Below are 14,228 nucleotides of genomic sequence, written 5' to 3' on the forward strand. Positions count from 1 at the left end.
TTTTGAGAAAACAAAAATTAAGAATAAAAAGGGCTTTAAAAACTATTTTGCAAGAAAAGTGACGGTTATACATCCCAAAATTCGTATTTTTGCTTAAACAGTTTACTGTAGCAACTGAACAAGGAAACCTGAAGGAAAACATGTACAAAATACATGGTATTAATCAGACGTTATCAGTTCTAATTTTGTCTCTGCCATTAAATTGTTCGTTCAATTGATACTATTTTCTCCTAAATTCTTCAGTTCTGACTAAATTTTCTTGCAAAGTGAGTTCAAGACCGAAAACATTTAATAAGTAGAAAACAAGAATAAACTTTAGAACATGACACTTTTTTCCCGAAAAATCATGAAAATTATGTTGCAGAAGCAACAGGGAGATAATCATCAGTCCTGATGAAGATTTTGTTGAACTTCAATCAACAGCTAACATTCTTTTTAGAAAAAATTATCTCGTTTTTAGTCAATTTTAGCAGTTAATTGTACGTTTTTTATCACTGATTTGAAATTTTTGTAGTTGTAAGTTTTGTTTAAATTTGGGTTAATCATTGAGAAAAAACGGAGGAGGATTTGGATCATGGAGTTTGATCTAGAAAATTGAATGAGTATTGCTCTTTGTTTATTCGATTGATTTGAGATTCATCTAAAACTGGACAAAAACCAGTTAATTATCGAAATAAAAGGATAAAAATTGTAAACTTTGGATATATTTGATTCATGTTTACTTTACTTTGTCAAAAATTACGATTCTTTTCATTATTTTCCGGAAGTTTCAATATTGATTTTGCTATTATGAGCTTTCTTTTTAAAGTTTAGAGCATCATATAACCCGCTTTTTAGCACAAATTAAGGTAAACTTTATCGTATTCCAAAAATTTGAGAAAAAATTGTGGAAAATGCTTTTTTTTCAAATTTTTGTATCATTGTCTCAATATGATGACAATTAAATTACATTTTGAGCTCAATTTTAAACTCTGTACGTAAAAGTATTTTTTGAATTAGATCAGACGCAACAATACATGCGAAGGTACAGTAGATTTGAAGTCATTATGAGCTTTCCCTTTGATGTTCAGAAACTCATATAACCTGCTTCTGAGTTCGCATTAGGGTAAATTTTATCATAATTTATTGTTTTGAGTGATAATTGTGGAATATCCAAATTTTAGCAATTTTTTCCAAAAACCTTGGTTTTTTCGAAGTTTCAGTAGCTTTCAGCATTGTTTCATGGAATAAAAAATCTGATAAAAAATCCAAGTTTTGATAAAAAATCTAAGTTTTTGCCCAAAAGTTTTGATAAAAAATCCAAGTTTTTGCCCAAAAACTCTTAACATTGACTTACCATGTACCAAAAAACTTAAAAAAAGTACTTCATTTTACAATCTTCACGTAATTAACCAGTGATATTTAACAATTAGATAACGATCGCCGAAATATTTGCGAAAAAACTAGACACTTTCACACAAAATCCAAAAAAAATTGTTTTCCTACCATTCTCTTACCATCACACAAGCCATGGAACCTTACCATTGGTATTCCATATCCTAATACATTGTAGATTCTTTACCCAATCTTAATACATAGGTGGAAGACCGCATGCTCTATTCCCTATCTTAAAACATGGGGGTCTTCCACCTCCCCCCACTTTAGCTCCAATATCTACTACTGATATATTACCACAATCGTTTATTTTCGTGTGCTCTTTGAAGTTCATGAATGACTCTAGCTACCATTAAATCACCGTTTGCGGTAGATACTTCGCTCATGAAGATGACAAAAGTACTGAAAAACTCTTACAGAAAAAATGAAAGACGGTTTTTTCACAAATTTGGTTGATTATTTGAAGCCAGTATAACAGGCCCGTTTTCAGAAACGTATTTGGAGTTTGCCTAACTACCAGACTTCTTAATATTCCGCCCAACTTCTAGATACGTCACGAAACTTCAGCTTTGGAAGGGTTTTCAGCGCAAAATCAGGCACATCAAAAACGCCCGTTTGTCATTGAATCTGGTATCTATTAAAGATTTTTCCGTCTCAATCTGGATTTCTTAAGGAAAAATTGTTGGAAAAACAATCCCAAGGGCAAAAAGTTGGCTTGAATTATCCGTTTAACCCATTTATTTTCAGACAGCAGAGAATGTATTCAATCTGTAAAATTACTCAATTCCAAAAACTTTCAATAGGCTTCAATTCATGTTACCCGCACCGAGCGCCCATGGATTCTAATCGATTATAATCGATTCCCGAGACAAAAATAATCAATTAAAATCCATTACGGATTTAAAATTCAGACCACGAAATTGATTATATAGCCATTATAATCGATTATTTTTGAACAAATATAATCCATTATAATCCATTATAATCCATTATAATCTATTATTTTTGTCACTGAAATCGATTATTTTTGCCAAGATAATCCATTATAATCGATTATTTTGAAAAGAAAATCCATTATAATCTACTATAATTGATTATAATCCATTTCATTTTTAGAACTAAATTCGATTATTTTTGCAAAATTTTGCAAATTTTGCGAGAAGTTTGCAGAATTTATGCCATGTCTTTTACTAAATGCCATGTCTCAACTTCATCCCCTCGCCCCCTCAAGCTTTTTACCCCCCCCCCCCCAACTAAAGGTAAAATGAATTGTTAAACTGCGATGAATTAGAAAAAGTTGAGACAAAAAATGTATAATTTTTTTCTTAAATGTAACATTTTATGAAACATAACACGTAGCAACTACACTAAACAGGAAATGAGATCATTTTGAACAAAATTGTAAAATTCATGAATAAACCCTCGAAAAAATCCATTATAATCGATTATAATTGATTATAATGGATTTTATTGGGATAAAAAATATTAGGATTATAATCCATTTTTAATGGATTACAATCGATTATTTTTTCATTTTATAGATGCTGGTATGAACTAGCATCTATATGACAATATAATCGATTGTGATCCATGGGCGCTCGGTGCGGATATGACTTTGCTAATTCGATTGGAGCTCATCAGCTTTAATTTATTTTCAAACAAACCAAATTTGTTATATATTTTTTTAACTCTTAGATTATTTTTTCTGCAATTCAGTGCCGTGGTCGGCATTCGTGCTAGTTGCACAGCGAACACTTATTATTGTTTTAACTCACTTTCCAAAAATACATTTCAAAAAAATGATCTCACTATCGAGAAAATTGATCTGAATTTTTTCGTTTTCGTTTAGAAGACAATTTATGGCAGGGTCTTCTTGCTTGCTAATGCTTCCAGTTTTAAGTGTTGAAAATCAATTATATTATGACTTTGAAACCAGTCTTACTAAAATTGAGAAAAAATTGTTTTTATCATTTAATAATCGATTATGGTCTCTCTTTTGAGAACAAATTATAATGCAATTTAATCAATTATGTTCGACTATTAGGCCCTCCATTTTTCTATACAAACATCATTAATTATATTCGAGTATACTTTATTATTTTTATCCCAGTTTTCAATTCATATGTTACGAACAAAAATCTTTGATAAAGTTACTGAAAAATTTATAAATCAATTGAAACTAAATGTGACAAAACATTTCACTTTAGGAGATTTTGTCATAGACAAAAAATAGTAAGCCATAGTATTTGATTAAAACTTTTTTTCATTAAATGTGACAAAATTTTTGGCAAAGTAAGCGATTTTTATCGAATATAATAGATCAAGTTGATTAAAAGAGGTTTTTGTACGAGTTATAATCAATTGTAATCGATTATAAAATATTCTAATCTCATGGAAAATATCACGATTAAAATCCGTTATAAACCTTCGGAACACCTAAGTTTTGGTAACTCAAATCAACATAACAATCCGCTACAATCGATTACTTACGCCTAAACTTGAGTGCGGGTACAAATAGGCTGGGTCTATACAACTAATTCGACTTTTACTGTATTTTATTTTGTGTAGTTTTGCCTTCAATTGAGACTGTTAACCCAAAACCGGCTATCAAGGAAAAAGTAGGCTTTGAAAATTTAAATTTGAAATTTTTTAATTTTGTTTTTGTCGCTTTTTGTATATCAAACTTTCAGGATCAAAATTGTGGTCGTGTCGAATTGGTTCATTTGTTGTTTGTGAGTGAACTCAAATTCAAAACATCTAAAAATAAATACATACCCATTCTTTTTATTATGGCCATTGATGAGTTTTCCACAGTTGCCAACTTTTGAGCTGTGCTATGACTTAAAGTGTTCTCACACTCTGACTTCAAATTGCGAAGTTCCTCAGTTAGCCGAGTGTTCTCATCGTGTAACGACTGGTACCTATTTTCTCGCTCGGTTTTTTGGTGGTTCAACTCTCTTTGTTCTTTCAGAATTCTTTCGGCTTCGAGAAGTTTCGTCTTGAGGATTATGATCTCATTTGATTGGGAGTTTTTGGCTTTTTCAAGAGAAGAGATTTTTTCTTCCAAGAGGGATAGCTGCTTGTTGGCAGCAGTTCCGGTAGGTAAGGCGATCTTAAACATCAGTAACTTTTGAATTAAGTTTCAAAATAAACGGCGAAAATAGCGTCTAATCAATTTTAAAGTCTCAAGTCTATTTCAATGTGTGAAAAACTCAATCGAACAAGCGTTCAAAAGTCGTTACAAGAATCACTCATACAGCACAATTTAAAAATATATGTTTTAGCTATTTTAAGCGCCGCTTTAGTGTTAGTTCTTTTAATGAATTTTGGAAAAAAATGATGTATTTGCTCACTTACTTCGTCACTTTTGCTGTTGCTTCTGTAGCTATTCAGTTTTATATCCAGTTTTTGCTCGGAATTTCCATTTATGGTAATATCAGGCAGCCGAGCGTAACTTTCAGTCGGCTCGCTTTCGTGTTCGTTGAATCCGTTCATCGACAATGCCGATATGTTTGAAAACTTTTTCAAAATTTCGTCGATAGATCCAAGCGTGCTTTCGTGAGGGTCTCGCGTGTCGGTTCTGGAATCCGAAGTTCTTCGTCTCTCATTGCTGAAACCCGAGTCGTAATCGTCGTGATTAGTGTCGTTTGTTGTAAGAGAAGCTAGGAAAGTCGGCTCAAAGAGAGATTCGGCTGTTCGGTTCCACTTGACCTCAGTCTTTCCAGGCGACAAAGTCACTGCACTTGACCTTGGAACTGGCAATTCTATCGGTTTCATATCTGTCAATCAAAATGAAACCATAGCAAGGCATATTCAATGAAAATTTGAAAAGTTTTGATTCTAATGATATTAAGCAAAATTACAACGTAGAAGTTTTTTTGTAGCGGATTACAATAGGTCTTTCAAGTTTTTAAGACCAGTTACTTCTTTTTGAGCACAGAAGTTAAGTAGCAACTAGGACTCGCGATGAAGTGGCTAGAAAGTGTCCGACTACGGATCGAGTTTATCTATAGACCGTGCTCGCTACTTCAGGTTGAGTCAAAACTACACAGCCTAAGAAAAAGCGAAAAAAAGTGCGTCCAAGAGAGCAAAAGTAATTCAAGGACACAGCTGAACAGATCTTAGATTGCTCATTTTCTTACAAAACGCACTCTCTGTTTCGGCTCTTTTTGTTCCGACTTTCGATACAAAAGTAACGGAACATTTGTGCTCGGCGTGGGTTTTTTTTTCTTCGGACAAATTTCGACTTTTTAACTAGCCATTTTTGACAGAATTTTTTTATATCTTTCGAAAGGTATTGTTGTCCTGAGCTCAAATTTGAAAAGATATTTCATCTGTGATCATTTTTCGTAAAGTTACAGTGGTTGAAAGATTGCCATTTTGGCCATTTTGACCAATTTGGGACAATTAACGAGCGATATACAGTGCCGATTTAAATTCACCGGACAAAACGCGTTAAACTTGAAATTTATAACGCGTTTTCCTCAAATTGGTCGAGTTTAGGTGAAAACTTATGAAGACAAAACTTGCTTAAAACTTAAGCAGAATTAATATGGTGTAATTTGTTTTGCGAAATTCGGGCCCAAAATTTTATTACCCCAAAAATGGGTCAATTTGGTTTTTCTTAGTTGATCAAAAATTACGCCAAAAAAAATCATGTATCGATCACAGATACAATTATATCAAAGTGAGCCCCTTACGTAGTCCAACAAACTTTAAGAAGGGTATATTCTCTAGAAAAAAATTGCAAACCGTTTAAAAAATGTTTTTATATAAAAAGTTGGTCTTTTATATAGTAAAAACGACCTTTTTTGTCTATCAAACAAAAATAAATTAAATTATACAATGTTTTGGAGAATAGACCCTTACTTAAGTTTGTTGGGCTACGTAAGGGGCCCACTGGATATTTTTGGCGTAATTTTTGAATAACTAATAAAAGCCAAAATGACCCACTTTTGGGGTAAAATTTCGGACCCGAATTTCGCAAAACAAATAACATCATATTAATTCTGCTAAATTTTAAGCATGTTTCGTCTTCATAAGTTTTTTTTTCCTTAACTCAACCCAATTTGAGAAAAACGCGTTTTAAATTTCAAGTTTAACGTGTTTTGTCCGGTTAATTTAAATCAGCACTGTACTTCGCGCTATTAACGCGTAAGCGGAGAGTTAATCCGTCTTAGAAGTCGCTCCAAATTGGTTGAAAGAAGCTTATTTGCCATAATTGATTTGTTACAAGGAACGAAATCTATCCTTTTGTACTTTACATGACGTTTGGGGCGATGATTTTCATTAAAAAAGTCAAATTTTAGAAGAAAAAAATTCATTTTATTTTATTTCATTCTTTTTTTTGTGTTATTTACAGCTCCATAAACCAAAAGGCAGTCGGAACATTCAGGGCTTCGCCCTGGTACGAGCAGTCTTGTTTCAGTTTTATGGTTTAACGAGTGGTTTCAAAAGTTTGATTATGGAAACCATATATGCTTGTCGTGGCTTAATTAGCCCGCGTGTGAGATTTCATAATAATCGGACAATGCGAACAGTATTTTCTGTGAAAAAACGCATGTGGGAGAAAAAGGAAAAAGAGCGCTCATTTCGACTAGGCATTAAACAGTGCGAATGGACGGAACTAACTCGGGTCTGACTTGACAATGATCCTGGTCCTTTCCCTCGTTACCTCAAAAGGTGCCAGCTGGTGTTGCGTCAGAGTATACTGCTGATAGTCTAGTTCCTCTTCTACTTCCTGTTTTTTATTCGCTGTTCTTATTGTTGTTGTCGTTGTTGCTGCTGTTTTTGTTTGTGTTGTTTTGTTCAGTATCTGCAGTTGGCCAATGTGAATGCCAGTTGGGACTGGGAAGGGCAATGACTCATACACTTCACCCACTGGGTCGAAGTTGAGGCCGATGTACGAGTCCTAAATGGGAGATTTTATTTATAAGAAAACATTTTTTGTATGGAGGGATTTAAATAGCAAGTGAAACAAAATTACCTCGGTATTTGTTGGGAATAACTATTTTGGAAAACGCAAGAAAAATTAACAATCAGGCAGATTTGTTAAAACTGAATAGCATATAATTTGAAATATTAAATTGAACTTTTTTTTACAAAAGCGAGTTTAAGTCATAGTTGTGTAAGAGTTGTTGTTTTCTCCAAATGAAAACAGTGACTAATAAACTGGTAAATTTTTAAAAGAAATCTCTGATGTCTTTAAAAATTTATCGGACACGTTTATAAAAAATTAATAAAGTTTGAATCATTGACCCACCTGCAGTAGAAAAGTAGAAATTTATTGCTAAATATTTGTCTTTTCCAATTTTAAGCGTCTTAACATTGAGCGACAGATTACATATGGATGCGTTCCATGGATAAATCCATAGCCATACGTAGTTCAATAAAGAGCCTGCCTATGCTATTGAAATATTATTGAGTACAGATGCATTTTTTGCAACATGACTAATCTGTCTTGAATTATGAGCTCTATTTTTTTTCAATTCAATTTCTTAACCGCTGAAAAAAGCCTGCAAAACATCAATTTTCAAAGAGAAAAATTATATTTGTGAATGATTTTTTCGAAGAAACAAATACTAACATGCTCTAAAATGTCCCTAAAAGAAATGAAAGAACCGAAAAACAAAAAACTTCACTTTACTTCAACGGGTTTTAACAAAAAAAAATTTAACTAAACTGGGATCTCTCCAAATATTTCCTTTTTTTGCAAAGGGGGTTTCGCTGCGACTATATGCTTGATCATTGATTTTAATTGTTTATATGGGTCGTTATGCGGTACTAAATTCCGTAGGGTGGGGTGGGGGTGGGGTAGGTAAAGAGATCCAAAACTCAGTACTACGCATGTGAGTTCACAGAGACTTAGGTTCCAAGACCTAATAAAATTTTCGGGCCTGCCTGGCTGATAAATTTTCATAACTATTAGCTTGCGCAATTACAAAGGTTACTCAGTTTGATACGGCCCGCATCGGTTTCAAGTTTTAGTTGCAAATGAGAGAAATAACTCCATGCTGATTGCGCTAACAGCCGCATGCTAAGCGGCACGCGTGCAAGTAGGCCGGTCCCCAATTTTGATATACTTTCTAACAGACTTCGTTAATTGTCCCAGTATCCCCCCATAAATTCCTTTGTAAATTGAGTTACATTTTCGGGGATGAAAATGCGGACGTCTACATCTTGTTCTGAGTTGTCGTCTTGATGGAACCAGTAGAACACTATATTGGTCCGATTGGAGTCCTCGGCTGCAAACTCACCTGAAAAAAAAATCATTCGGGCTGTTCAATAACGACCTCAGAATTGTCATGATTCGTTGGAATATTGGTATAAATTTTACTTAAGTAGAATCATTTTTAAATATTTATTTTCGAATTATATGTTATTGCCTTTCTCCATGATGGTGGCGTATTTCAAATGTTGTGTGTGCGGATTAGACATATAGTTATAACTTCTCTCCATAAATACGCGACAATATGATCGAGTGTTTCAACTAATACGAAGCTTGTCGAAACTCTTGCCTAACTTTAAAATTTTTTCAAAAAATTATCATTCCATGTTGTTTCAACCACGAAATGGAAAGGAGCTACATTGTCCTGTGTTTAAACATTTTTTGACATGTGAATCGAATCATGTCTACAAAGACCAGGGGCGGATCTAGGATTTTCTCGAAGGGGGGTTGGAAAACTTTGAAACTTTTGTCGACTTTTTTTTCAAATCACTATAAAGACAAGTGAGCAAATTTTTGAAATAATTGGCCTGTTTTTACCGGCAAAGTTCTAAAAAAACAGGCAAAAAAGGCGGTTTTAAGCAATGTTGGAAAATTTTAACCAAAAATTGTGTTTTTTTGGCGCGCGCTCCACCCTTAAATTTAATATATATTGGCGCCAAAGGTGCTTTTAGAAAAAGAAAAATATAAGGGCCAGTAAGCCAAAAATGGATATCCCAAAATAGTACAAAATAGGTTATAGTATGGGAAATATGCTTTCCCTCTTCCTATATTGACTTTTTGTTCGAAAGTAACGAAAGTCGATACGAAAGTAACGGAATATTTGTGCTCGGGATGGGTTTTTTTTTCTTCAGACAAATTTCGACTTTTTAACTAGCCATTTTGACGAAATTTTTTAATATCGTTCGAAAGATATTGTTTTCTTGAGCTTGGATTTGAAAAGATATTTTACCTCTGATCATTTTTCTTAAGTTATGGGGGTTTAAAGACTGCCATTTCGGCCAATTTGGGACAATTAACGCGCGATAAATTTCGCGCTATTAACGCGTAAGCGAGATTTGATCCGTCTTAGAAATCGTTCCAAATTGTTTCAAGGATGCTTTTATGCCATAATTGATTTGTTAATAGGCGCGAAATCTATCACTTTGTACTTAATATGTTTTTACATAAAATCTCAAATTTTTTTTATTAATATGAACATTGAAAATGGGGAGAAAATTTGTACCCGGGTGAAATTTACTTTTTTTTATTTTTGTTTTCCACGCAAAGTCAGTTACCAAAACTCTTCATTATAATTAATTATTATCCATGAAACTGAAGTGCGCAACTGCTTACTTTCTTAGCGGTAAGTTGGCTAAAAACCTCACATAAGTCGATCAGACTATGAAAAAGATGCATTGTTTTGAAATACAAGGCTGTTTTGCAATATTTAATACCCACTGTAATTGAAAGGGTATAATTTTTTTTTTGTTCCGACTTTTGAGGAAACTGCGTAATGTGTGTGCTTGGAGTGGTTTTTTATTCATTCAATTTTTGACTTTTTAACTACGCGTTTTTGTCGGAATTTTTCTAAAGCAATGATTTTGTTGCCTTGCGCTCATTTGATTCGAAATTTTTTTTGACTTTTGAATTTGTTTTTCTTTCTTGAAGAAATTTTTGGAATGCTGTATTTTAGTCCAATGAAATGATTTTTCAGCGTTCTTCTAGATCAATTTCCCGGATCACGCATAAAAGTCGGTCTGCTAGGTTTTTTTCAAATTTTGTTTTACAAAACTGTGTCTAATTTTGCACTCCCGCCACTCTAGTTGTCATTAGCTTTGTGTTTAGCTCTTTATGGAGTACCCCGCCTCGAATTTTAATGGATAATAATCGATTTCGAACATTTTTTTTATGGCAAATGAAGCCGTCATTTTTAACGATTTCCGATAACAAACCTTTATTCATGAACTCCAATATTCTTTGGACTTTCGGAAAAAAAAGGGAATATTTATGCTTGGGGTGGTTTTTTTATTGAGACAATTTTGAATTTTTTAATTAAGCAATTTTGACGTTTTTTTTCATGCCATCTTAAAGATGTTAAAATACATAGCTCAAATTTAAAAAGATACCTCACTTGTGATTCTTTTGCAAAGTTATTGCTATTTTGTCAATTGGGATAATTAACACTCAATATATTGCGTTCTTGTGACACGCGTAAGCGGTAAACTAATACGTCCCAAATTGCAATTGAGGCCAGCAATTTTTTCCCATCAAAACAATATAGCCAACGCTTGTATTTTATATAGCGTTTGGGGGGATATATAGATTGAACTAAAATGAAAAAAAAAAAACGTTTTGTTTTGTCGATTATTTGTCAATTTATTAAGCGAAATTTTTTCAATTGGCCTTAAAGTCAGGGCTTCACCTTGATTTACCAGCAGTCTTTTTGTGTCTTTTCACAATTCACAAAAAGCAAGCCACAAAGATAGCCAGCTGCTGTGCAAGTACCACAGAATGTTCCGACGATATTCATTAAAAAAATTTTTCTAAAAAAAATTTTCTTCGATATAGTGTCGTTGCTATCGGGTGTTTTGATTCGAGAAGCATACGATTGCATAAAAAATTGGCGAATTAGGCATGATTGACAAAATTGTTTGAAAAAATTAATACCAAACAAAAAAGTACAAAAAAATTTAAGAAATTATTTTTTATGGTTTTTTGTACAATATTTTTACCAAAAAACAACCTTTTTAGTCAAATAGAGGCTGAAAAAACATCCAAATTTTGACTTCTTGATGATAAAACCAAGTTTTTGTGAGCCTCAAATTATAACAAAAAAATTAACTTCCATATAACAAACGTTACTTCGATGACGTTTTACGCTCGAAATTGAACTAAGAGTCAAAAACTTTAGACCAGTTTTCTCAACACAGGGAAACATTTCGAAAGTTTTTTTAATTTCAGTCACATCACGTCTGAAAGAGCTTTAAAATGATAGACCACTCAACAACGGTGATTATTTGAGGTGGTTGATTTTGCGTGTAAAAAAAGAAAAGAAAAGAAAAACCAAAACACACCCGAAAGCAAAATTTTTCGTCATTTTTGATTGTCGGAACAAAAATTTCAAGGCTATGCAATGATATTTTGCCTCTTTCAGTGCAATGTAGTAGGTAGCTCCCTTAAATTTCCATAGGGGGTTGATTTCTGAGACCGATTGGTTGGATATGCAGCGGATTGATGCGCAAATGAAACTTAGCGCGCCTAAAAATTTCCAAACTAGCATTTCCTAAGTTCCCATACCCTAGTCCAAAATGATCGCAGGTGAAGGTAGCTTTAATTATGAGATCAAGGTATCAACTTCTTTCAAACTGATATAAGAAATTAGGTCAAACATTGTGTTGTTGAAATTAGTCATTGCAGAACACCAAAAGAGCAGCAACATTTCAATCAGGCTATACCAGAAGTCATTTGTTCTTTTATCTCTGTCGGTTTCATGAATAGTTGGAAAAAATACTTCGTTCAATAAACTGGAAAATTATTCACTTTTAATAAGGTTTTAATCGTTAAAAAGGAATTGCTTGATCAAAAAATATCTGCTCTCCTGATCTTATGCATTGACTAGCTTTCAAAATTTTAACATTTCAAACAATCCGATGCAGCCGAATCTTTAATATTGTAGTTGATGTAAAACACGATGTAATTGAAAAAAAATGTCAGAAGTTTGACAAAACTTTGAAATGGCTGACCGACTAAACAGATTGGATAGGAAAAACACAAAGAATTGAGGAAATAGCATTAGGCAACAAAGACCCGCAGTTATTTACCTGTTGTATCGTCACGACAATCTTGTTCGCTGGCTACAGTTTCAATTTTTTCTCCTTTTTCTGGACACCTTCCAGAGGAAACTTCCATATTTGTAATTGCAGCAGTTGTAATCAACTAGATTTTTATGACTCGAGAGCTGAGGTTAACGTTATTTTCAGAATTCCATCTTTAGTTTTATTATTACTCATTTTGAGGTATATTCAAAAGTTTGTAGATAAAAAATCGTCCAGAAAAGCTATGTACATTGTTTTTTCTTTCTAAGTTTTTATTGATTTTTATTGATTGATAATAATATCTGTTTGAGCCGCTTATGAATAGTTTTATGTTTTCTAATGTGCAAATGCGGTGAGCAAAATCTATCAGTTGAATATTTTTATGAGAGCTTTGGCTTCTAATCCAAACGCAGTTTGTATCTTACCTACGTTTGAGAGTCACTCTTACCATGCGTGTCAGATAAATCTGTTTGTACATTAAACGAGAAAAATTGCTGGCTTTTGTACTACAATGATGTGTTTAATATAATAGTTCAATTATACGTTGTTTTTATTTCTCTGATATTAATCGTTGTTTAGAAAAATCTGAATGTTTTGAAGGTTTCGGAACACGTTTAGTAGCTTTAGTATAATTTTAATACATACGGACAAAACTGCTCGTGTCCGAGCTCGTGACTACCTCTGAAATTTTTAGAGTAATTTTGATTAAAAAACTTGTAATTTTTAAAAGATTTTTTAAAAAAGTCAATTTATTGTGAATATCTTTCGACCTCTAGCTATGTTAAAGTATGAAGTGAGGTATTTAACGTCTATAAAAATATTTTTAAAACCAAAAAAATTGCGTTACAACTAAAATAATTTTAATTTGGAAACATTTCTGAGACGATGGTTTAAAAAGCAGCTTACGCGCGTTTGTAGCACGAGTTATGTCGTGCGTTAGGGGCACATTGCACCGTTTTATGGCCTTCAATTTGAGTTATATCATTGCAAGAATGGCATTCAATCTCCTGCCATGGCAATCGAAAATAGTGAGGACAAGCTTGACCCCTAGCTTCAGGTCTGCCGTAGCCTATGACCGATTTCGGCTGCAGCGGTAGTACCTCGTGAAAGTTATAGGCACAAAAAATGCAGGAGTAAGCTTTGCTTACAAAAATCAATTTTCTGGAAACATAAAGTCGATCTCAAAGTCAAGAAATAAAAATCAATCTGAAGATGCTTTTGTTTTTATTTAAAAAAAGTTTTCACGGAAGACGCAGAAGTATTCCACAGAATATGTATGTTTGGAATGGTTGATATACCATCTGAAAATGGTTGCCCTGATCTTAAATTAAAATAAAACCACCTAGATCTTTTTTGCAAAAACTTGAAATCTTGAAATTGCTAATTTGGGCGATTTGGATTAGTTAACGCGCGATCTAATTTGAGTTGAGGCTAGTCACTTTGTGTTATTTTTAGAATGCGAGCAGCTAAATGTATTTTTTTTGTACTCCAACCTGGCATGTAAGCATAAAAAGAAGCCAAAACTGATTTCTTTTCTACGTTTTTTTAACAATTATGTATCAGACTTTTTCGAATCAAAAACATAGTCTTCAGCTTTAAGGATCATACCGAATCTCAGAGCTTTGCCCTGATATACCGGCAGCCTTGTTTGTCAAATAGATTCAAGTTTTAAACTGGCAGTTTAAGTGCAGTTTTTTTCCAGTCAAAATGTGTTGGATGCCTTGAGCACAAAATCAAAAAATGAAAAGTTGTATGCTTGATTGATTTTAACAATAACTAAAACTATAAGAAATTTGTATTTTTGGCCAATTTAGAAATAACTATTGTGCGAT

The 14,228-nt window shown here is 33.1% G+C and overlaps 1 protein-coding gene across 3 annotated transcripts in view; it reads right to left on the minus strand.

Annotated features, from left to right (window-relative positions):
- The window catches only part of LOC134839241 (leucine zipper protein 1-like), a 71,940-nt gene extending 59,103 nt beyond the window's left edge, over positions 1-12,837 (minus strand). For 2 of the 3 annotated variants that reach the window (XM_063854730.1, XM_063854728.1), the window contains exons 1-5: positions 12,403-12,836; positions 8,521-8,630; positions 7,006-7,285; positions 4,732-5,153; positions 4,150-4,486 (exon numbers count right to left, since the gene is read on the minus strand). In XM_063854730.1, the coding sequence (XP_063710800.1) occupies positions 4,150-4,486; positions 4,732-5,153; positions 7,006-7,285; positions 8,521-8,630; positions 12,403-12,490 (1,237 nt within the window). In that variant the 5' untranslated portion in view covers positions 12,491-12,836. Of the gene's footprint in view, positions 1-4,149; positions 4,487-4,731; positions 5,154-7,005; positions 7,286-8,520; positions 8,631-12,402 lie in introns of all 3 variants that reach the window. The other variant, XM_063854729.1, reaches the window with a different exon arrangement.
- Between the last annotated feature and the right edge of the window lie 1,391 nt (positions 12,838-14,228).

The sequence above is a fragment of the Symsagittifera roscoffensis genome, chromosome 2 (genome assembly GCF_963678635.1).
Source record: "Symsagittifera roscoffensis chromosome 2, txSymRosc1.1, whole genome shotgun sequence".
In the NCBI taxonomy this organism is placed as follows: Eukaryota; Metazoa; Xenacoelomorpha; order Acoela; family Convolutidae; genus Symsagittifera; species Symsagittifera roscoffensis.